The following is a 24010-nucleotide window of genomic DNA, read 5'->3' on the forward strand; positions in this document are numbered from 1 at the left end:
TTCTTTGTTTTTCCTTGAAGATGTTTTACTTCTTGAATAAGAAGCAAAACAGGAAAAACAGGAAAAACAGGAAAAACAAAGAAAGGCCCGTTGTCTTTTGGGACTATCAGCAAAGTACTGCATGATTTTTGCACTATTATTTAAATAATAATCTAAGGTGTCCAAGATGTGAACTTTTGATACTGATAGTACTGATAATGTTTTTTTTTTGATAATACAACACATGACAATCAATCAGGTATAGTTTGAACATAACAATAAATAAATAAATAAATAAATCTTTTCTTTTATGTAAACTAAGAGCATATGCACCAAGACAAATTCCTTGTGTCTAATCACACTTGGCCAATAAAAAATTCTTTTCTATTCTATTCTAAAGAAGAGAACTATGATCTCTGGTTCTCCAGGAACTTTTGCAATTGGGCATTCTGACTGGAGTTGTTGAGAGACATAATTTAAAGTCATATACTTTCTGATCCTTTGCCAAACTGCATTTAGTGTTGTGAGTTGAAAAAAAGTTGCGTTAGTCATAACTTTTTCCGTCTCGTAGTGCAGGACTGATTAATACACCATAGGTTTCTTTTTTACCAAATATCTAAAGTCAAGTGTGATTTATGAGAAATTCTGTTCAGTAAGATAGTCTATATACCATCTAAATCAGATAAATGATTATGCATTATAATAATAAAAATAATTCCAAGAAAATTGAAATATCAATATGCCAGTTGTCTTTACATCAAAGACAGCTATAATATTTTTAAGGTTGCTTCTGCATGACAGTTACCTGCCCTAACTCTTCATTAAGATCAGAGGTATTCACGAGTGGTCCTTCACCTGTTTCTTCATCAAACATTTCTTCATCCCAAGTGAGAAAATAAGAACCAAGAAATTTCTGCATTTCTACCGTGACATACATAGAAACAGGAATGATGTAGTTGAAAAGGACCATGAAAGAAAGAAAATCTGTAAATGCTGTGATAAACTGCCAAGAGAAGACAAAAATAAAAAATATCAATATAACCTAGTTTATGCTAGACTACAATATTATTCATATTAACTTGAGAGAAGCGGTTACAGTTGGATTTATTTCTTGTATATAATTTGTATAACTTGTATATAATTGTGCTCTATTATTGCTTTTTAGTAAGAGAAAATATATTCTGATTTCTGTAACTAATATGTAAGAGCATAAATTAGTCAAAACTGCTGAGAGGCCAAGATTTAGGTTAACAGACTACCCCAATAAACATATTTATTGGTCTACAACAGGTGAAATGATGCTCTTTACACCTTTTCCCTTCTTTTTTGTTTCAAATTGCAAAAATACTTCTCAATTTGCCATGTTTAAAATTTCCTATTATGTAAATATCCTGATTTACAATCCATACTGTATTTGTGGGTTGCTTATTGAAGTGCCTACACTTGATTCATTTGTGTGATTTGTTGATGAGGTTGAAATACATGAACTAGATCCATGCTATTTTTCAGTAAAATAATCCCTATTCAGCCATGGAAATCGACCAATTTGTTTCCAATAGTATCTTTTGTCCTATCCAGGTTTATGCATATGTAGAAACCATACTTTAATTCTTGTGCAAGTATTTCATTCATTACTTTGATTCTATTTGTGCAAATGTTTCTAAAAATCAGAACAACCTTACTTCATTTCAAGTTGTACTAATTGTTTAGTTGATGTTTGTGCTAATTGTACATCATCACCTTATGTAATGGTACAGTGAGAATGACCTTGAGACAAGAGAAAGAACTACAAATTAGGCAACAGTCAGATAAAAGGCATCTGAGACCACAGAAGGAATGGGAGCATGGCAAATACCTTACAAGGGGCCTTCCTAACTTCTTTAAAAGGTCAGGAGAGAGAGAAAGATGTACTTTTAGGCTCGGAAGATTCTGTTAATATAATCTTACAATAAACACAGAGCTAGTGCTTCATGCCTGGACTGCCTCACAGAGCTGACAGCTTTTTTTTTTGTCACAACATTATATACAAGCACATACAATGAAAGGAAACAATAGGACAGGAACGGTAGGCACTTTTGTGCACTTATGCACGCCCCTTATAGTCCTCTTAGGAGTGGGGTGAGGTCAATGGTAGACAGTTTTTGGTTAAAGCTTTTGGGAGTTTGAGAAGAGACCACAAAGTCAGGTAGTATATTCCAAGCATTAACAATTCTGTTACAAAAGTCATATTTTCTGCAATCAAGATTGAAGTGGTTAACATTAAGTTTGAATCTATTGTTTGCTTTTTTATTATTGTGATTGAAGCTGAAGTAGTCTTTAACAGGAAGGACATTACAATAGATGATTCTCTGTGTTAAACACAGGTCTTGTTGGAGACGGCGGAGTTCTAAATTTTCTAATCCCAGGATTTCAAGTCTGGTGGTATAAGGTATTTTGTTGTTTACAGAGGAGCTGAGAACTCTTCTTGTAAAATATTTCTGGATTCGTTCAATTGTATTAATGTCAGAGATGTGGTATGGGTTCCAGACAGGTGAGCTGTATTCAAGAATAAGTCTAGAAATGTTTTATTTAATAAAACATTTAATAAAAGTTTTATGCTAGTTTTGCTAGCATAAAACTGAATATAACTAGAAAAATGCTTTTAAAAAACTTATTCTGTTATGCTCGTAATTGTAGAGGCAGGAATGTATAACATTGTTTGCCAAACGCAGGAACTTTTTATATCCAAATATTGGGCTAATTTGTTCATTAGCTACTCTTGTATATTCCATGACACTGATGCTTTTGCATCCTGAAATGATAAATAACAGTCTTTCTGATAATCCTAATGCTTAAGAGTATTAAGTGTTATAAGTGTTGTACCTTGATGAAGGTTTCTTTTCTTTTATGTACACTGAGAGCATATGCACCAAGACAAATTCCTTGTGTGTCCAATCACACTTGGTCAATAAATTTTTTTATTCTATTCTATTATGTTCTTCATAGACGGCATCAGGAAAAGTGGAGGTAGAATGCCAGAAGGCTGCCATCTTTAAGGTTTCCCCATTGGCCAGTTGGGGAGACCACTAGCTGTCTCAGAATAGGGCAGTATGACATTTGCGGAAGGCTACACAAATATGCAATAATTCTTCCAACAGCTACCATCAGTGTTTCCCAATTCCCAGAATTTTCCAGCCAGCAAGTTGCCAAGGTTGGGAAACATTGGTTTATAGGTTAAAGCCAAGATCTGTATTGAAGGACTCTACTTATTCAAAATAGGCAAGGGCAGAAATCATCTAAAAGGTAAATACATTATTATATCTCAGTATAAATAAAATGGTCTACATACCACATTTCTTTTCCTTTCGGATTCTGTTTTCTTATTATACCAAGGTTCATCACGATATTGTTCAAGCTGCCAAACATATTTCAGGATGGTATTTATTAGTGATTTACTAATTAGAATACAAAGGTATACAATAAGAAAAGCATTCATTGATCTGAAACAGATGAAAGAAAATATGGTTTTAATTAATGAAATATAGTCATTTTACAACACAAGCATTCACTTTATATTTTCAATTAATCTAAGCTTTTTCTGTATATACATATGCCATTTTTGCAGACAAGTCAGAATTAAAGCTTAATCTGAAATGATTTTATATTATTTTAACTCAGTAGTTCAATAAAACATAGACTCTCAATGATATAATTTGATATGTGATGAAAGAGAATACAATATGTCTACATTCATATACAAGAGACAATATACTGTATTGATGTATGTGAAAAGGGTGGGCGGGTGGGTGGGCAGATGGATATGGACATGAAAATGGATATAGACATACACTCTATCTATCTATCTATCTATCATTTGTGTGTGTGCGTATACACATATATAGATACATATACATACACACAAACACAAACACAAATACCAAAGCCTCAATGTAAGACAGATGAAAACAAACAACCAAGTTTAAGTAAACCCTATAAATAGCATTGCTTCCATTTCTTTTTCATTTTGAGATGTGTTAGAAGCATTTAAGACAAACTGTAGATATTTATAGCTCATTTTATCCAAGGATCCTAATCTCACTGGCCTTGTGTAGCTAGCTGTAATATAGCTAAATTTTGACAGAAAAAGTCAAGGTATGAGTATAATTGAAAGAAATTTACAAATGCCATGAAAGACCATAAAAAAGAACTGTGCTTTTTTCCCCCGGTATACTTTAGATTTAAAAATAGATAACTTGCCTGCAACCAGGAATAAAATATTACGGGGTGTGTGTGTGTGTGTGTGTGTGTGTGTGTGTGTGTGTGTGTGTGAATATGTACACTAAAATATGAAGATAATAATAATTTGTTAAATATATTTGTCGTCTGGCTCTCAACAACTTTGAGCGGCATGAGATAAAAGAAAACATGGCATCAAAAACTAGGCAAAACTAGAAAGTTTAGAACTGTAACAAACAGAAAACTTTAATTTTAAAACTAAACATTTAAATTCTTAATAATAAACTTTAAATAAATATTTAGGAACACAAATGCCTCAAATCCCTTCATTACACAAATAATTATTGACAATAAAATATAGACAAATTATTATATTTTCCCCTACTCATCAGATAAATACTTTTATTTTCTAATCATTTCATCAATAATACACACACAGATATTAGAACAGTTGATAACACTTTACTTTTCTACAGCCGAACGTTTCTGTGATTTTGATTGGTAATTCAATGCCATTTTTGTTTCCATGCCAGTATATATTGCAACGGCTGAAAGGAACAAAAAAAACAACACAGAAATAAAAAATATAGGATTATGTAGAAGACTGGATTATCATTGTGGATTAAACTAATAAATTGCATAATGGCATTTAATAATAGATACTGAATCCAAAATGGGGTGGTTGTACTATTCTAATTTATTATTGCTACACTGAAAAATACCGTGTTTTGCCGAAAATAAGACCCTGTCTTATATTTTTTTGAACCATGAAATAAGCGCTTGGCCTTATTGCCATGCTTTCAAAAGCCCGATTGGGCTTATTATCAGGGGATGTCTTATTTTGGGGAAAACAGGGTACCATCCGACTTTTACTGATCTAGAAGGGTGAAAAGCAGTTTATCTTTTAGGATTAGGAAAACAAAATTGCCTTTATTCTGTTCAGTGATAATATTGTAGATCCAAATCCAATCTGTCAACCAAATGAATTCCAGCTTTTTTGAGCCAACAGATATATCTGATATTTTGTCATGTCCCAGTCTCACAAAAGATCTACTGTAAATAGCAAGGCAAAATTCCACAAACTTACATGTAGACAAGCCACAATGTACAGACTACCATGCTGTCATTCTTGGCCATTTCTTTGGGCATTCACCATCCTTATTTCCTAAAGATGCCTATTATGCTTATATCCTGAAAACAAGATGAAGCCACAGCCTAGGACTCTATGGCAGTTCATAACACTTTAACAAATAAAATCAAACAGACAATGGAGCCCAGTAGAGGACAACAATGGTCTCTGTGCCTAGACAACTGGGCACAGTCAGAGATCATGGCAGAAACTGAGAGGTTTCATAATGTAATTTTATCATTACATGTGATCCATTCTTGCAAATATCACACAAGAAGAAAATACTTCATCAACATTGCAAAAAGTAGCAAATGGAAATTGACAAAAACCAGAACCATCTCCTCTCACCACCCAGACTATTGAATAATTTAGGATTTCATATTGACAACCTTGCTTTCAACTCAAAATAGCTCTGTTTGTTGGTCTCTTTCACTTTGTTTTTGAACAAGAGATACTACATTAAAAGATGTTGCTTTTAGTCAGTGTATCAATAGGCAAAGTTTACCGAAGATTTTCTCTGTGTTCTTTAATGTAGCTCCTCTAAGAAGCACATTTTCTGATCCCAGTGGCCTGCAAAGTAAAAATATTAATTAGTTTTATCAAAGGAAGAAACCAAGCATTTTCAGAACAAGGAAACATAATTTTGATTATGACAATTCATAAATACATGTTTAATACATAAAAAATAATGCTAAACCTAACCAAAACATACTAAGCAAACCGTTCATAAATACATGTTCTTGAACAAATATTCTTGAAATACAAACTGAGAATTAGAGTACATTTGGAAAACATTAAAGCTATCCTACATGTATTTTATAAACTGTTATGGAATTCAATGCTGCTTATTAATTAATCAGGTAGAATTGGAATTATTGGATTTAATCTGAAAATTTCATTTTAATTACACTGTGCTATGTATCATACAAGATAAGTTATTTGAATAAGAGAACTAGATATTTAGCTGTTTGTGGCTAAATATTGGACAATTTTAATTGTATGTGGTACAGGTAATCCTTGACTTACAACCATTTAGTGATCATTCAAAGCTGCAACAGAGCTGAAAAATGTGATTTATGACTGTTTTTAGATATATCTACCTGCAGCATCTCCATGATCATGTGATCAACTTTCAGACATTTGGCAACCATCATGTTATTCATGTATTTATGATGGTTGCAATGTCCTGGGGTGTTTTGATCACCCTTAGTAACCTTCTGACAAGCAAAATTAATGGGTAACCAGGTTCACTTAACAACCATATGATTAACTTAATAACTGCAGTGATTCACTAAACCGCTGTGACAAGAAGGGTTGTAAAATGGGCAAAACTCACTTAACAACTGTCTTGCTTAGTAATGGGAATTTTGGGATCAATTGGGATTGTAAATCGAAGACTCCTATACATTCTCTTTATTTAATTTCATAAACATGCACACACATATATTACTAATTAATATCTGCATGATTTATATTTGCATGATCACATATAGGAAACAATAAGTATATGCTTCAAAAACATTAGATCTTAAATGTGGTTCCAAAATCTGAATACTATTAAAACATGTTAAATGTATTAAAAAATTATAAAGAGGAAAAATTATCTATACTCCCTCTGAAGCCTAATATATCAAAACGATGAACAGCATAAGTCTATTTCAAAGGAGGAATGTTGTTAGAAGAAATCACAATGAGTCATAATCTGCTTTTGCTTATTGACAGAGATATGTCAAAGTATTGCAAGATTTGCTAACAGGATTGATCTATTATCAGGCCAAATATGCCGAAACAGGAACTAGAAAAAGAACTGTGAAGGAAAATGTCAAGTGTAATGTGAAGTTGTGTCACATCCAGACTCCTTCCATATTAGGAGCAACCCCAGGGTTAATTTTTTTGCAGCAAACACAATGAATACAAAGAGAGCTCTGACAAAACAGATTCCTGGTTTCCATCTCCCTTTGGGCTATATTCATCCAGAAATTACAAAGATTAAGGAAATGTAGCCTGACTTCAGCTAGCTAACAGCTCATCTGGCCCCCAGCCATATAACACTGAGCTGCCCAGCTGCAATTGAATATCCAGTGACATGATGCACATAGCATTTAACTCTAGAGAACCTATCTTTGGACAGAGGTTCATTTATTTATTTGAATGCATGGGGCAATGGAAATGTTATTTTTTTTCTCCTATTTGTTAATACTAAGAGGTGAATTACCATGTTTCCCTGAAAATAAGACCCTGTCTTATATTTTTTGAACCCTGAAATAAGTGCTTGGCCTTATTGTCATGCACTCAAAAGCCCGATTGGCCTTATTTATCAGGGGATGTCTAATTTTGGGGAAAACAGGGTACCTGGGTAACATGTGCAAATTTGTATTTGAAGTCTTACCTTGCAATTGGCTCATTACTCTCATGGTAAATATTTATCCGGCCAACAAATCTGAAAGCAAATCAAACAAAAAAATCCCACGTTAAGGAAAAGCTAAACGTCAGTATGGTTGTGAGGAAGCAGAGATGTGCATGCCAATAACTGAACATATGGGCATGCAAATAGTTTCCACTGTTATCTCTAGAAAAATGCCGCCTGAATACAGGTAGTCCTTGACTTACAACCACAATTGAGCCAAAGTTTATATTGCTAAATGAGAAATTTGTTGAGTTTTGTCCCATTCTACCATTTTTATTAAATGAATCATTGCAGTTGTTAAATTAGTAACACAGTTGTTAAGTGAATCTGGCTTCCCCATTAACTTTGCTTATTAGAAGGTCACAAAAAGTGATCACATGGTCAGCTGGGACACTGCAACCATCATAAATATGAACCAGGTGTCAAGCATCTGAATGTAGATCATGTGACCACGGGGAATGCTATACTAAGTGTAAAAATTGGTCATGTCACTTTTTTAGGGCCATTGTAACTTCAACTGGTCACTAAATGAACTGTTGTAAGAGGAGGACTACCTGTACCTCCATCCAAAGCCATATGGCATTTCTCCTGTTTCTTTCCAAAGCTTGTATCCTTAGCGATTCCTCTAGCTGAAGCCCGATCTCCAACAAAACACTTTAATTTTCTTTAAAGTTCTCTTCCTCTGCTTTACTACAGTAAAATATAGACTTATAGGAAGTGGTTAATTTTTATTTGTTTAGAATATTCCTATTTTTTCATTGTATATATTGCATATTTTTCATCTGTTGCTAGTAATCTTGATTGGTGTTCTTAATTATTGAATTAAAGAATATTTTTAATTATTAATTGTGTATGATTTTTTAAAATGATCTTTTAAACAGTTTAAAAGATCATTTTAAAAAATCATACACAATTAATAATTAAAAATATTCTTTAATTCAATAATTAAATAATTTTAATTATTAATTATTAATAATTAATAATAATTCAATAATTTCAGAGTTACATTCTTGTATAAATGGACTGCTATACAAATATTATAAATAAATAATGCAGCAACTACCCAACTTACAATGTTTCCTTTCCATATGGTTATATATCTTCCAAATCTGGGTTAGCCTGTCTTTCTAGTTAAAAATCAACCTTTTTTTTAACTGAATGCTGAAACTGTGGATTACAGCATGGAGCCCTCTTTTCAAACACCACAAGCTTCTACAGCTTCCCCTTCTTCAGTTATCCTGTTACATTTATCCCAACTCTTAATGTTAGATAGTACGATCTGACTTAAGAGAACTAGTATTGCAAGAAAGGAACGAGGAAAGAAAATAGACTCCCTTTTTTTACAGTCCATTTAAATCCCTTAGTTTCACTTCTGCTTCCTATCAGTTTCCTATTACTGGTTCACATTTTCCTTTACTGCTTTTTTTCAGCTTCCTTTTAGGATGTTCCTCACCCCCTCCCAATCTGTCATTATGGTATACCCAGAAACTGCCTGCAACTCAAAGGTTTTGCAATAAATATGCTAGTAGCAAAAAAGGGTGAAAAACGATAAGAAAGTGGGCACGGCAGGGAAATCTATGCCTCATCTCTTTTGGACAAAAGGATTGGTCTTAGATAGTAACATCACATCTGACATCTTGTTGATTTCGGCCTTTTCTTGCAGAAGCTGCTGGCTACAAGTGTCATTTTCTACACATAACATAACATAACATAACATAACATAACATAACATAACATAACATAACATAACATAACATAACATAACATAACATAACATAACATAACATAACATAACATAACATAACATAACATCAGAGTTGGAAGGGACCTTGGAGGCCTTCTAGTCCAACCCCCTGCCTAGGCAGGAACCCTACACCATCTCAGTCAGATGGTTATCCAACATTTTCTTAAAAATTTCCAGTGTTGGAGCATTCACAACTTCTGCAGGCAAGTCGTTCCACTTATTAATTGTTCTAACTGTCAGGAAATTTCTCCTTAGTTCTAAGTTGCTTCTTTCTTTGATAGTTTCCACCCATTGCTTCTTGTTCTACCCTCAGGTGCTTTGGAGAACAGCCCGACTCCCTCTTCTTTGTGGCAACCCCTGAGATATTGGAACACAGCTATCACGTCTCCCCTAGTCCTTCTTTTTATTAAACTAGACATACCCAGTTCCTGCAACCGTTCTTCATATGTTTTAGCCTCCAGTCCTCCAATCATCCCCGTTGCTCTTCTCTGCACTCTTTCTAGAGTCTCAACATCTTTTTTACATCGTGGAGACCAAAACTGGATGCAATAGTCCAGTTCTTTTGCTTTAGTTATTTTGACAGATCTCTCCTTGCCTTCATATACGCAAGGATTCTGCTTCTTCTTTAACAGTAATTATTTAAATATCCAGCTTGACAGCAGCAGCTAATTGACCTTGGCTGATCTAAAAAGCTAAGTGGAGTTGGCCATGGTTCCCCTGGATGAGAGTCCATTTGAGAAGTCCAAGACCAAGACATTTTAAAAAAAAGAAATCCCAGAAAAATGAAGTAACTTCATTTCACCAAGAGAACTGGATGGTTAGGTTTGTCTAACTCAGCAAGAATTGAGCTTGATTTGTAGTAGATCTTATTTTCTTATTTATTTGACTGCATGTTAAACTTGGATAGCGAAAAGTCAGAGCTTTTGTAGCTTTTGCAAAGCACGCTAGGAGACTGAAAGCTAATGGCCAGGAACCGATGCAGAGAGTGGTGCCTAAAATTACTAATATGGAAGTAATGCTTATTGTGTTAGGTGATCTCTGATCTTATTCCAAAGTTGCATCAGTGTGCAACCTAATAAACTCTGGGGAACTGGCATTAAAATGAGTAAGTTGGAACAAAGAAGCACAAATATATCTACTTGCAGCCACAAATGATTAAATTCTATATATATTTCTCTCATTTCTCTAAATACATTTCTATGTTCATGTAACTTTTCAGATTTTCAGGTAAATATGACCCAGGATTATACTTTAACTTTTAAGTAAGGCATCACCATATCATTCAATTGTATATTTAATGTATATGCGCAGGGTTGCAGTTCGCCCTTTTTGTTGGTTTGCAGAAGGATGGCCCCCATGCTGACGTTGCTCGCATCAGCCTGAATCACGAAGGGCTGTTCAGGATCCAGATGTTTGAGGACAGTTCCTTGACAAACAGGCCCTTCAGAGTTTCAGGATGATGCGAGTGAACCGTGGGGGCTGACCCATTTGTCCAGCCAGGCTAAGCCTAGGATTACCGCTCTGGTCATCTTGGGCAAAATGACAAAGTGAATCATTTCCCAATGTTGGACCATCCCTAGCCTCACCAGTTCTGTAATGAGGATGGCTGGGAAGATGTGGTCCATGCCATCATTCCCCCTCCCCAGCAGGCTGCTCAAATGTATATTTAAATGATCAAAATGTAATGTGGGTATCATTAATGAGTTAGGACATGTAGCCCTAATTCTAGGCCCGTATTACAAGTGGGGAATAAATGGTTAGGAGTCAAATGTTATGTAATTACCATCCCAACTTGGACATCTCAATAAAGGATGAAAGAAGAGTTGGCAGAAACTGAGACATCTCAATAAAGGATGAAAGAAGAGTTGGCAGAAACTGGAGCTATCCTAAACCATTAACTGGTCTGAAAGAACTATACAGAAAACAATCATATAATTGAACAAAAGAACACTTAGTTGAAATATAATACCAATGTTTGAAAAATGAGTTACCATACCTCAGCACTAAAGAGCCATAAATAAATATCAAACCATTTCCTTTCTAGTTTTCTTGGGCTGACAGTCAGTGTTTTTTTATTCATCTTGATCACTTGAGGCAGAGGTCACTTTAAGAGAATAGAAGAATTAGGAACGTCTTCATTGTTCCAGATATCTTCTCAAAATCTGCACTTCTACACTTGGGGGTTTAATGTACTTAAAGTGGTATTAGTGAAGACAGAATAAGTAAGAACATAATAAATTACATGTTCTTACTTATAAAGATCAGGCTGAGGTTGTTCACATTCAATGGTAGCATGTAGTTTGTCAATATCTTGTTCATTGTGAAGATTCTTTGTATCTTGGACCGCATAATATGTCTAGAATAAAAAACGAAGTAACAGTGAAATTGGAAACAGGAGCTTTGAACATGAAACACAGTTCTTCTCATCTTTCCATCTGTGGTCACATGGTCAAAACAGTACGGCATTGACAAATTCGGCAATTCTGAACGATTACCAAACAGCTATCTTTGAAGATATAAATTCTGAGATTGTAAGTAATCCAAACCATTTTACATGGCTCTACTATGTTAAATTAGCAAATTATAAACTGTATGAGAAAGCTCATATTTTCAAAATGGTGCAGAACTAATTCTCTGAACAGATTCAAATTTTGATATGCCATGTATTAAACCAAAAGTGGATAATCTTTTAATTATGAGAAGCACACCTGTCCTATCAGGATGGTGACAGCAAGTACAGTAGTGGGCAGAGGAATGGTGAAAATCTGGAGCTGATTTTTCAGGATGCCCATTCTTTGAAATGTGAACAGGTTTATTGCATAAATCTATACCAGTCTGTTTGGAAGAAGGTCTCATATGTCATAAATCTATACTGGTCTATTTGGAAGAAAGCCCCACAATTAAAAAGGAGACTTATTCAGAGGACATAAGGTCATAAAAGGTAAGATGATCCTCACACCACTGCAACTAAACCCTGCTCCTCTTAAGGTGTGCAATGTTGACAAAGATATAAAAGCAGTTGAATTTCTACCAGGATACTACATCTGCGATCTGGCCTATTGTGATCCCCTTTGGAGATGAGGGTTTGCGTTATGACTCACCTACAAAAGTAATATTGTAGCTTTAGGTTACTTAATCCTTCAGAAACATAAATACTTTCATTCATAAATTGAGGTTCTGTAATACAAGAGAAACATCCAATGCCTGATCTTCAGCTAGAGACTATCATTAAATTAAACTTGTTACCTTATGACTTGATTCACCATCCAAACTTGCTGTTGTAACAAAACATGTGCCATCTGATCGACTACTTGACAATAGTATTAAATCACAGGGGAATGTTTCATCTTCTTTTACCATCACAATGTCTCCAACCTAGTGGGGGGGAAGGACAGGGAGAAAGTATGGTTAGAATAACATTAGAGTTGCTCCCTTTAAAAGTGAATACACTGTTAACATCGTGTTAAACCAAAATGTGATTTGTCTATTTTTAGGCTTAGTATGATATCTAACATAACACAGAAGCTCAACAATATTGCTTAATATTATCCATAAATAAAATTATTATAGTTTATTAGCACTGCACACTCAACATACAGACTTGGTTACAGAATATGATAAGTCATAATGTAGTTTTGTTGTTTGTATCTTAATGGTGTTTATATCCCATGTTAGTAGCTTAGTATTAGGCCAATCAGAGTAGCATATTCAATAAATCATGGTCAAAACAGATCATGGCCTAGCATGACATGTTAATACAGTCATTAAGTGGATTAAACCTAGGCCACAATTATACAATATAATTTAATTTGGATTTAATCTAATATGTAAATAATATCAGTGACTATACCATGATTCCTTCTGTGATTTTATTGCCATACTGAAATGCAGTATAAGCATGATATGCACATAAGGATTCAGGATTTATTTGAAAATTTCTGATATAACCGTATAGTACTTTGTTATTTCTGTCTAGGCCTATATACAATCCACAGAGCTGCAGGACTATAATTACAAATGGAAAAAAAACTAGAAATTCACTAAAATACTCATAATAAATTGGATAATTTGCAACCTCTATTAACTTTATTTTAGTTCTGTTCTGTTCAGGAAATCATAGCACAGTCACAGTCTCCTGTACTGCTCAGCTACAATATTATATATCAGGTGATAAATTGGGGAATTGCAGTTTTAACAAGAAATGAGATACACGTTGAGACATTGCAATGCAAACATCACCCCTCACATACTTGCATGCTGCATTGTAATGCTAATGGAAAACGTTTGTTTTGTGATATCTCAATGTGACAATGCAAATTTCATCATTTTAATTGGTGTCAAGATAGCCGACTGAAAAGTGTCCACCTAGGTGACATGCTTGAAGTATGCCAAGCTATAATTCTCATGATTTTGTACTATGTTAGCTGTGATTGCAAGAACTTATGGTATTTCCTGAAATTTAGGAATAAATAGGAACAGAGGATCACTCTTGAACACAAGTGGAGTTCTCAGGGATTATTGAAATTTGTACTTTTAGACTGTTAGCTCCAAGAGAAACAATATAAATGAAGGATCAAATTCATTTGTTCCTTGCAGATATATCAAAACAGAAATACATTTGTGCATTTTTGCAGCTTTTATGAACAAACTTCATTTTGAAAAACTCTAAGCTTTTAAACAGAAAATTAAAAATATTTAAAGAACAGCAATGAAACACCCAATATTTTTCTAATAGCACTGCCTAAAAAACACCTATAGATAATATCTTTCAGTTTTGTTTTAAGTTCAGTTTAAAGTAGAAGAGGAAGAAAAATGTGGAACCATTTCTGTGGAACCATTTCTGTAGAACATTTCTGTAGTCATTTTTCATGCACCAATGAAGTAAAACAATATGCAAAACTCTCTCTAGAGGAATGGAAAAGGCACACCAACCAAGCAGAAGTACTTACTGACCTAGAAAAAAACTGTAAACCATAATGTATGAAATGAACATTCCAAAATTATACTCCTTTGCCATTCACTAAAGCTATCCCTCTTTTTCTTAGCTTCCTCATGAGCCCGCAGAAAAACTGCTCGATTTCTTTAAGAGCTGCATTAACTTTAATTAGTAAACTGCTTAAAGGAGCTGTGAAGATGCAGTGGTTAGAATGCAGCACTGCAGGCTAACTACGCCCACAGCCAAGAGTTCAATCCTGGACTCAAGGTTGACTCAGCCTTCCATTCTTCCAAGGTTGGTAAAATGAGGAACCAGATTGTTGGGGGCAATATGCTGACATTGTAAACTGCTCAGAGAGTGCAGTAAAGCACTACGGGGCAGTATATAAGTAATTGCTATTGCTAAAGCATTGGCAGCCTCTCTGCCCCTCCCACACACAGAAGCCTGGAAAAAAATTAGACTGTTTTAATTAATACAAATATGATGTGCTTATGATTGTGGGAAACCTGATGCCCTTCTTGCAAGTCATTTCCACATATGCTGTACTCACTTACCTGGACACACAATTAAAAATTCTTAGCTGTTAAATAAATAACATGCCTTGATCTGCTTTAAATACTTTCATATTGTAAACTTACAGTACCTTAAAGATTAACAAAAAATACATATCATAAGACGACAGTGACTAACACTTTCCTTATTGTCTCAATAAAATAAGGACATGTCTAGAAATCAAGCTCAGTTTGTGTGGTCAATTGTGTCCAGTTATCACAGACTGCCTGGACAATTCCCTGCAATTTTCTTGGCAATGTTTTTCAGAAGTGATTTGCTGTTGCCTGCTTTCTAGGGCTGAAACTAGCCCAGCATTGCTCCACTCATAATTCTGGGAGTTGCAGTCCACCCAATTTAAAATTGCTAATCTTGAGAACTAGCCCAAGGTCACCTAGCTGGCTTTCTGCCTACAGTGGCACTAGAACTCAGTGTCCCTGGATATAGTAGTGTAAAGAGCCAATCTGGTGTAGTGGTTAAGGCTGGGGGCCAGAAACCAGAATACTCTTGAGTTCTAGTCCCAATTAGGCACAAAGCCAACTGAGCGAACTTGGGCTAGTTGCTTTCGCTCAACTGTAGGAAGCAGGCAATGGCAAACGAAAAATCCTGCCAAGAAAACTGCAGAGACTTGTCCAGGGAGTCTGAGAATGAGACAGGATTGAATAGAAGAAAAGAAAAAAAGATGTCGCTACATTTGTGTCAAGTGTCAATCTGAGCTGTCATATGTATTAGAAGGAAGGGGAAGAGATTAAATTTAACACAGAGACATAGAAAACTGATGGCAGAAAAGACCTAGTGATCTATTGAGTCTGCTCTTCAAATTTTTGCTTACTTTATTTATTATTTTTATTATTTATTTATTTATTTTTATTTTATTATTTTTTACCTTCCGTCAGATGATGGACGTGTTTTATCTCAAGTATGTTTAAACTCAGTTACTGATGACTGACCCACTATCTCTGCTGGAAGTTGGTTCCAAGCTTTCACTACTCTTTCTGTGAAGTAATACTTTCTGACATTACATTTGAACTTCCCTCTTGTCAGTTTGAGATTACGCCCCTGTGTTCCTGATTTTTGCTTAATATTGAAAATACTGCTTTCTAGAACCTTAACATATTTTATAGTTTTAGTCATGTCATCCCTTTGCCTTCTGTCACCCAGGCTGTACATATTCAATTCCTCTAATCTCTCCTGATATGTTTTGTCCCTCAGACCTTGCACAAATTTTTTTGTTTTGTTTTGTTTACATTTATACCCCGCCCTTCTCCGAAGACTCAGGGCGGCTTACAGTGTATAAGGCAATAGTCTCATTCTATTTGTATATATTTTTACAAAGTCAACTTATTGCCCCCCCAACAATCTGGGTCCTCATTTTACCTACCTTATAAAGGATGGAAGGCTGAGTCAACCTTGGGCCGGGCTCGAACCTGCAGTAATTGCAGGCTTTGTGTTCTTAATAACAGGCTGTTCTTAATAACAGGCCTTACCAGCCTGCGCCATTCACCGGCCCTTTTTTATTTTATTGCCTGTCTCTGGACTTGCTCAATCTTATCAATATCTTTTTTTAAATGAGGTCTCCAGAACTGGACACAGTATTCTCCAAATGAGGTCTGACTAATTCTATATGTGGGATTAGGACCTATTTTTTTCCTATTGGTGATCCTTCTAGTGATGCATCCAAAATTTTATTTGCCTTCACAGCTGCCTGGCCATACTGTTTATTCCTTTTGCAGTCATCTGTAATGAGCACATCTAAATCCTTTTCTTCTGTTGTTCTGTCTAACACTGAACCCCCAATACTGTGCTCTGCTAAAGAATTCTGTTTCTCTAAGTGCATGGTATTACCAGTGCTGGGTTGCTCCAGGTTCGGTCCAGTTCTTGCAAACCAGTAGTAACGGCAGCGGGAGGCTCCGCCCACCCAACCAGATGTTATCACAGATGATCTGCACATGTGCAGAAGCTTGCACATGTGCGCGTGCACCCACTGAGATCTAGTAGCAGAGGTGAATAGAACCCATCCCTGGATATTGCCTTTAGAAACACTGAACAGCGGTTTCCACATTTTTTATCAATTTTTCAGCAATGCAAAATCATTTTCCATGTTATGAATAGCCCAGGAATGGCAATTCTATCACACACCTTAATGTCATCAGCAAAAACCTTATCTAACATTCCTTCTACTATATCATTTACAAACATACTGAATAGAACAGGAATTAGACTGCGCTTTGTGGTACACTACTTGTGACTGTTCAGACAGTGCCCCATTAATGAGCACACACTGGGATCTATCCCTGAGCCAATTTCCTATCCACTGAACCACCCAGTGGTTAAGTTCTAGGCGCTACCTTTTTTATGGGTTTGTTATGTGGAACTGTATCAAATACTTTTCTAAAATCCAGATAGGCTATGTCTACAGCGCCATCTTAAAGGAACAAATGTTCTAGCATTAGCTATCATTAAAAGGTGAAGAATTATTGACTTTAGTGACAATTTCTTCTCAATTTGGTACTAAAAAGCAAAATGCCAATGTTACTTTTATTGACTTTTAGATTATTTTTATTTATTTATGGCTTATTTATTTATCTATTATTTAGGTTAAATTGAATGAGGATGTAAGAAAGGGAGGGAATGGTCTTGAGAAACCGAAGAAAGAGATGCTATTAAAACAATGGTCAGATAAAAGGTGTTCACTCTGGGATAAGAATATAAGTGTGTAAACATCTTAGGCAAGCCCTTCCCTATATAACACAAAGATTCAGAGTTGCAGTGTTCTCTTACTATAGCTTTACAATAAAAGTAAAGATGTGACATTGGTTTTCTGCTCTTCCTGAAAGGGCTAACAGACTGAGACAGCCACCAGGAGAAAACTGTTTTTTTAAATAGCCCTCAACAACAATAAAAGGATCCATATCCCATTGCATAAAAAGTGCTTTCAAAATCCAGGTAGAAATTAAATCTCAATAATAATTCTATAAATCAAGAGCACAATCCTTGTATATTCAAAAGAATGTTCCATATATTTAAGTAAATTTTACTGAACAATAAACAACACCCAGCCAGGTAGCCAATTACCGGCTTTGCCTTCATTTTTCTCATATTGCAGTTTTTTTTCCCAGTAAGAAAAATGAATTTGAAAAGCCCGTCTGCCTATTAAGCAGGAAGTGTAACAAAATGGCCCCTCAGTAAACTATGGAGAGTTGAGGAATCAGCATATACAATCAACATGAACATTCAGAGATGTTATGGATGAAATTAATTACCCTTTCATTCTTTCTTGTCTTTTTTTTAAATATACACTTGCATTCATCTGATTTGTTATGCTGATAGTTCCTATATATAAAATTATTTTAGATCTGCAGAGATGAAAATATACAAAGAGAATCCCAGTTGTAGTTTTCAAATTATTAAAGAGATCCCTTCTGCCTGTACTACATATATATTAATGTTTGCCACAAACCTAGATAGGAAGACTCCCAAGAGCCCATCATGAAGAAAGTGCTAGAATTAGTCTCCTTTTTCAGTGAAACAGAACTCTTAAGATCCATTGGTTCAGTATTTACAGGTTGTGTAAAGTTCAAGTTGCAAAGAACAAATTCGGCCTGCTACAATACCAGTCTTACTGGCTTGCTTTATACTATCTCTCTAATCTTGTTTGTCTGTAATCTTATTCCCAGCTACTTTAAAAATTCTGAAAGAGAGTACAGTGGAATTCATTCAAAATGGATTTGAGTAGCTATTTACATTACAACAAATAAGGGACTACTTTTTGAAACAAAAACCAAGCCATGTGAAGCCTTAAATACAGTACTGATATCTTTCTTAGCACCCATTAACTTGATTATGAGCACAGAGCGGCATAATTACATTTCTTATGGCGTACGATTCATGTACTCCAATCCCACTTACATTGGGAACAATAAAATAATACACTTTATTTAATTATTTATTTAATCTAAATTATGTAGTTGCCCACTTCCCCAAAACAATTCTGGCTAGTGTACAATAAAGCAAAAATATAAATAAATGCATAAAACTAATTATTAATTATAAAAACTTTTAAAAACCATAAAAATGTAACAGAAGAAGGGATATTATTAACAATGGAGTCATGTCACAAGTTCACTTTGGGCTGAGAAGAGAATGCCATGGTAATTCTTAGCTACTTTGTGGCTAATCATAGCTTAGCTATTATCATGGCTAACCACAAAGTGTTGCTTTGTGCAAATCAAACATTCTTACCTTTTGGCAGATTGATTCATGCAGATAGTGAGATAACATCTCTTTGTTCACTTGATGGATAATGGGATTGATAGAATTCCTTTTTTACTGCTCTGTATAATTCTCTATGTTTTATCACATAACTGGATCAAATGCATATACAGCGGTGGGTTTCCAATATTCTTACCACTGGTTCACTGTGTGTGCCTTCTGCGCATGTGCCTGACCTTCCACGTATGCACTTTGCTCATGCGCACACCTTCTGTGCAGGTGTCCGGCCTTGAAAACGTGGCTAAATAGGACGTCATTACGTCGGGGCAGGTGGGACTACAGATTCGCCTGAACCGATACGAACTGGCTGAATACCACCTCTGGCCATATACCATAATAGGAAACCATTAATGGCACACCCTTTGGCAATATGAACAACTGTAACTTCATTAAATCTACAGTACATTTATTTATGAAATGTCTATTTCCCATAAGTGAAACCGTCAAAAATACACACCCTCGTATCAAGAAACCCCATAGTTATATTTATTGACCCTTGATACTTACTCTTAGTTTGTGGCTCTGCTTTCGAACCAGTTTGCCATGACGAATAAAATGAACGGGACACTGATTCATTGCATTGTCAGCTTTATGACGAAGCCAATCTTCATATCCCTGAATGAAACCGCAAAGAAAACATACAATCAAATGTGTGCTAGAAGAAGAAAATGGCAAACTACTGGTACATAGTGACCAAAACAATTGCATGTTTGTGTCCACTTGAAACTGACTTTCTTTTTTATCCTTTGGCCTATTATGCACCACAAATTAGAGAAACCAGGAAAGAAAGAAGGAGGTGAAAAACATTAATAAATCTGTATCCCATAGTGAGGGAAGAACAGAGGCTAGAGCTTTAAGAGTGGAATCTCTGCTTCTGGAACTGAGTTTCCCTCCATGCATTCTTGAAGATTTAACTCCATTTGTGCTCCCTGCCAAAGGAGTACCTTTCCATGCAAGGAGGGAAGCTGAACTTCTTCAGAAGGCAGCTCTTTCAGCCAGTCCCCAGAGATGAGAGGGAGCCAAAATTCAAGCAGAGGATGGAGAGTCAGGACAGTAAGGTAAGGAATTCTCAATGAACTATTTGCTTAATGTCCTATTTGATTGCTCAATAACTGAGATTCCAGTATCAACTGGAGTCATAAGTCAAGGACTACCTGCATAAAAGAGGGGCAGGTCTTAAATCCAGTTCTATCTAGACCTTTTCTTACATAATTCTGACAAATACTTCTGTTGGGAAACGCATAAAGTATTTCAATGACATACTTAAGCTTTCAGTATTTATTCACACCAAGAATTATAATTTAGAATATAAATTAATGGTGTCATTGGAGTCCACACAACAATCAGGAATCTTAGAATTCAACACAAAACTCAGTTTGTATAACTATTTAATGACTAAAAGCTCACAAGCTATTTCTATAGTCATCACTAGAAAATATGATATTATTGCAGTACTACTGAAGTACTTAGAAAATAATTCCACAGCATAGGGTAGACAGCCTTATTCCAATATATTAGTATCTGAATATTTATTTTCAGGCTTTTTTCCCACTTGATTGTAATTGTTTTATAATTTCCTTTTTATTAGTCAATGCATCCTTGACAGTAACAAATCAATGGATAAATGATAAATAAATAAATAAATATATTTGGGTACAGCAAATATAACCGCTGTAATCATGAATAAAAATAAAAATTGAAAATCAAAAAGTGAGATATACTTTCCAGAACAAGGGAAAACTTTTTTTCTTTTGTCTGACTAACTGGGGAATTCTAAAAGTCCATACAACTTTAAAGTTATTGAGGCCGAAAAACACTGCTTTAGGCCAATTATCTCTCAGTCCAACTGAGGGAATGTAAAGGCAGAAGGAATCAAACATGACAACAGTCATTGAAATGAATGAAATATTCAGAAAAACTTTTTTTGAAAACCATGCAGACCTGATCTGCCTCCACTTCTGAAATTGAAAAATTAAAATTCTAAAGAATTAAAACTCTAAAATGCTTACTTGTTTTATAGCTGTTACAATGATGACAAAGAAAAGTGGGAGCCCGCTTGTCACTGGACTGGTTGGCGTATCAATAATTAACTGGGAAATAAAGTGTCACATTTTTAATAGAATATGGATTTCAGCAAAAAATATATTTAAACATAGAATAGAGTTTTCAAACTATACTTTTATAAAAACAAACACTGCTCTTGAAAAGCAGTGAGCTACAGCTTTAAAAGGCATTTTCTCTGAATAATGACTATGCAACCTAAATATTAAGGAAATTGCATAACTTGAAGAAATCCAGCCATATTGATAATTTCAAATGACTGATGGTACTGTTAGGTATAATGCAGAAATACAGACGAAAATCTAGTTTGTTCCTTAGGCTGACTTAATTACAGTTCCTTAATATGATTTGATTGCTTATTTGTTCTATTCTATTCACATTTAAAATAAAATTAAGAGAAGATTTGGTATCAGAAGCATATAAATGTCAATGGTTTTCATATATGCGACCCTTATATTTGAACTTAATAAAGTAATGTATGGTTTTGAACATGATAAAATTTGAAACTGAGTTATATAAATCAATTATATAGCCTATTGCTAAAATGTACAAATTTTTGTTGAGTTTGGAAACAGAAAATGAACAAGTTAAAGACTGCATGATAAGTTGGGCTAAAATTTTTGGATATATTTTTTATTTTATTGTACATCTGTTAGTCATTTCTGTTTTGGCTCTTATTCTCCCTCTTATTAGACTCTTATTAGTCTTTGTTAGTTTTAATTTAATTTTTTTAATAAAGTTATCTGAAATTAGCCAATATATTGAGGCTACCAGATGTGGGCTATAATTTCATAATCACTGGATGACAAGAAAGACTAAGAAAACTACACATTTTTGCTGGCATCTAGCTGTCCACCTGATTTCTGCAGCACAGATTTGGTGGAGCCAATCATGTATCTATTATGGGGAAAATCCATTGATAGTATATTGTAACTATAAATCAGCACATAAAGTCAACACAAACCAGCAGAAATTTTGACTATTGGCAAATTTTAATAGTAAACAACAAATTTTTATTTCAGTGCCAGACTTCTGCAATTAAACAAGAGACTTTGGTGCAAAAATTAAAATTGTTGATAAAAACAGGGGTATGTGTACATTGAAGCTAAAAATATAAGGAAAATTAAATAACTATGATATGGGGCAGTGAAAAGAATAAAGATATGAGGGGAATACCTTTGATGAGACTATTCTGTTGTCTGGATACCTCTGCAGAATGTATGCTTCAGCACCTGGAGGGGGTTCACGATGCCCAACATAAATTGTCCGATTGTCTACCCAGTTCTCTTCCCCAGCACACTGTGAAGAAAAAATAATAATTCAGCCAGTAGTTCTATATCAGAAGCTTGGTTTTCTGTTGTTGTTTTGTTTTGTTTTAGGGAGCATTCCCCTGATTTGAGGTTTTGTTTTTTTCCTGTTTGCATTATTTTAGTGCTGTTGTGTTCATATTTTGTACTTCATATGTATGAAGTACATTTTATATCATATTTTAATGTAAGCCTCCAAGAGTCCTTTTTATTGTAGCAGTATAGAAATATATTAAATAAACAATAATAAATAACTGACCTGATGAGACATGCATCAACTCACGCTTCATGTAGGATTAAATCTCTAATAAATAATATCCATAATATGAAATTTAAAAATGTAACACACACATATTCACTGTGTGTATGTATACATAATGGCTTAATTGTACTTTGCCTAGAGATGTGTGATTTATGCATTTGATATAGAAATAAATAAATAAAACATAGTTTCCCAAATACTGAGATGGTAAGAAAGCTGTCAGAATCCTATATTCAAAACAATAATTACTTTTGTATTATTCATAAATATTATATATCAGGAAAGTAGCTCCTGTTAGAAAATATAACGTTCTTAAAATATATACGCTGTAGTCTGTTTTAGATATTCAAACAGGTTCAAGGATACACTACTAGTGCTTGAGTTTGCCTCTCTTACTGACAAACTAGAGTGAAGCCAATGCTAATGTCATATTCAAAATCTCGTATTTTGAAGATGTGTGTATATTGAATAGTTCCAGTTTTTGTTTCTAAAATTTTGTTTAAGGTATTTTCATTCAGAAATTTCAGAGCAGATGTTTCTAGGGCAATTCAATCAAAAAATAATTAAACCACTGATTTTATGATTTCAGAAATTTCTATCTAGGGGATTCTTCAAGTTAATTAACTTGGATTTTAATTTTCGATCTAGCTATATAGTGTGTGCCTAAACACTAGTAACATATTTGAAACTATACTATAAAGAATCTTCCACAAATTTGCCAATGAATTGAATCTGAATGAATGACAAAGGCAAAGCAAAGGAATTTGCAGATCACATCTATTACTTTCAGAATAAATGACAATTGGCTGAGTCCACTCAGTATGTTAATCCAGCAGCCCTCAACTTTTTGGGCACCAGGGAATGGTTCCATGAAGTGGAGAGATTTTTCTGTGGACCGGACGGGGCCTGGTTTTGCAGATGAGGCTTCACTTGTTTCAGCAGCCTGGTTTCTGTCATGCTGCGGACTGGTGCCAGTCTTCGGACCGGGGGTTGGGGACTCCTATGTTAATCCATTACCTATGATTTTACAAACCACTATCCTTCTGTCTACAGAATACCCTCTGTCAACTGAACAAAATATATTGATAGTCTGATAATAATAAGATGACAGGAAGTTTAGCTCAAATCTTCACTGGTTGCAGTAGAGTT

At 34.7% G+C, this 24010-nt stretch overlaps 1 protein-coding gene across 4 annotated transcripts in view; it reads right to left on the reverse strand.

Moving 5' to 3' along the window:
• ATP11A (ATPase phospholipid transporting 11A) overlaps positions 1-24010 on the reverse strand; it is a 137064-nt gene that overhangs the window by 36280 nt on the left and 76774 nt on the right. For all 4 annotated transcript variants that reach the window (XM_058184436.1, XM_058184438.1, XM_058184437.1 and 1 more), the window contains exons 2-11: positions 22469-22591; positions 21241-21321; positions 19739-19846; positions 12721-12849; positions 11727-11830; positions 7713-7763; positions 5829-5893; positions 4661-4742; positions 3308-3458; positions 785-982 (exon numbers count right to left, since the gene is read on the reverse strand). In XM_058184436.1, the coding sequence (XP_058040419.1) occupies positions 785-982; positions 3308-3458; positions 4661-4742; positions 5829-5893; positions 7713-7763; positions 11727-11830; positions 12721-12849; positions 19739-19846; positions 21241-21321; positions 22469-22591 (1092 nt within the window). The remainder of the gene's footprint in view (positions 1-784; positions 983-3307; positions 3459-4660; positions 4743-5828; positions 5894-7712; positions 7764-11726; positions 11831-12720; positions 12850-19738; positions 19847-21240; positions 21322-22468; positions 22592-24010) is intronic.

Source organism: Ahaetulla prasina, chromosome 5, assembly GCF_028640845.1.
Source record: "Ahaetulla prasina isolate Xishuangbanna chromosome 5, ASM2864084v1, whole genome shotgun sequence".
Classification (NCBI taxonomy): domain Eukaryota; kingdom Metazoa; phylum Chordata; class Lepidosauria; order Squamata; family Colubridae; genus Ahaetulla; species Ahaetulla prasina.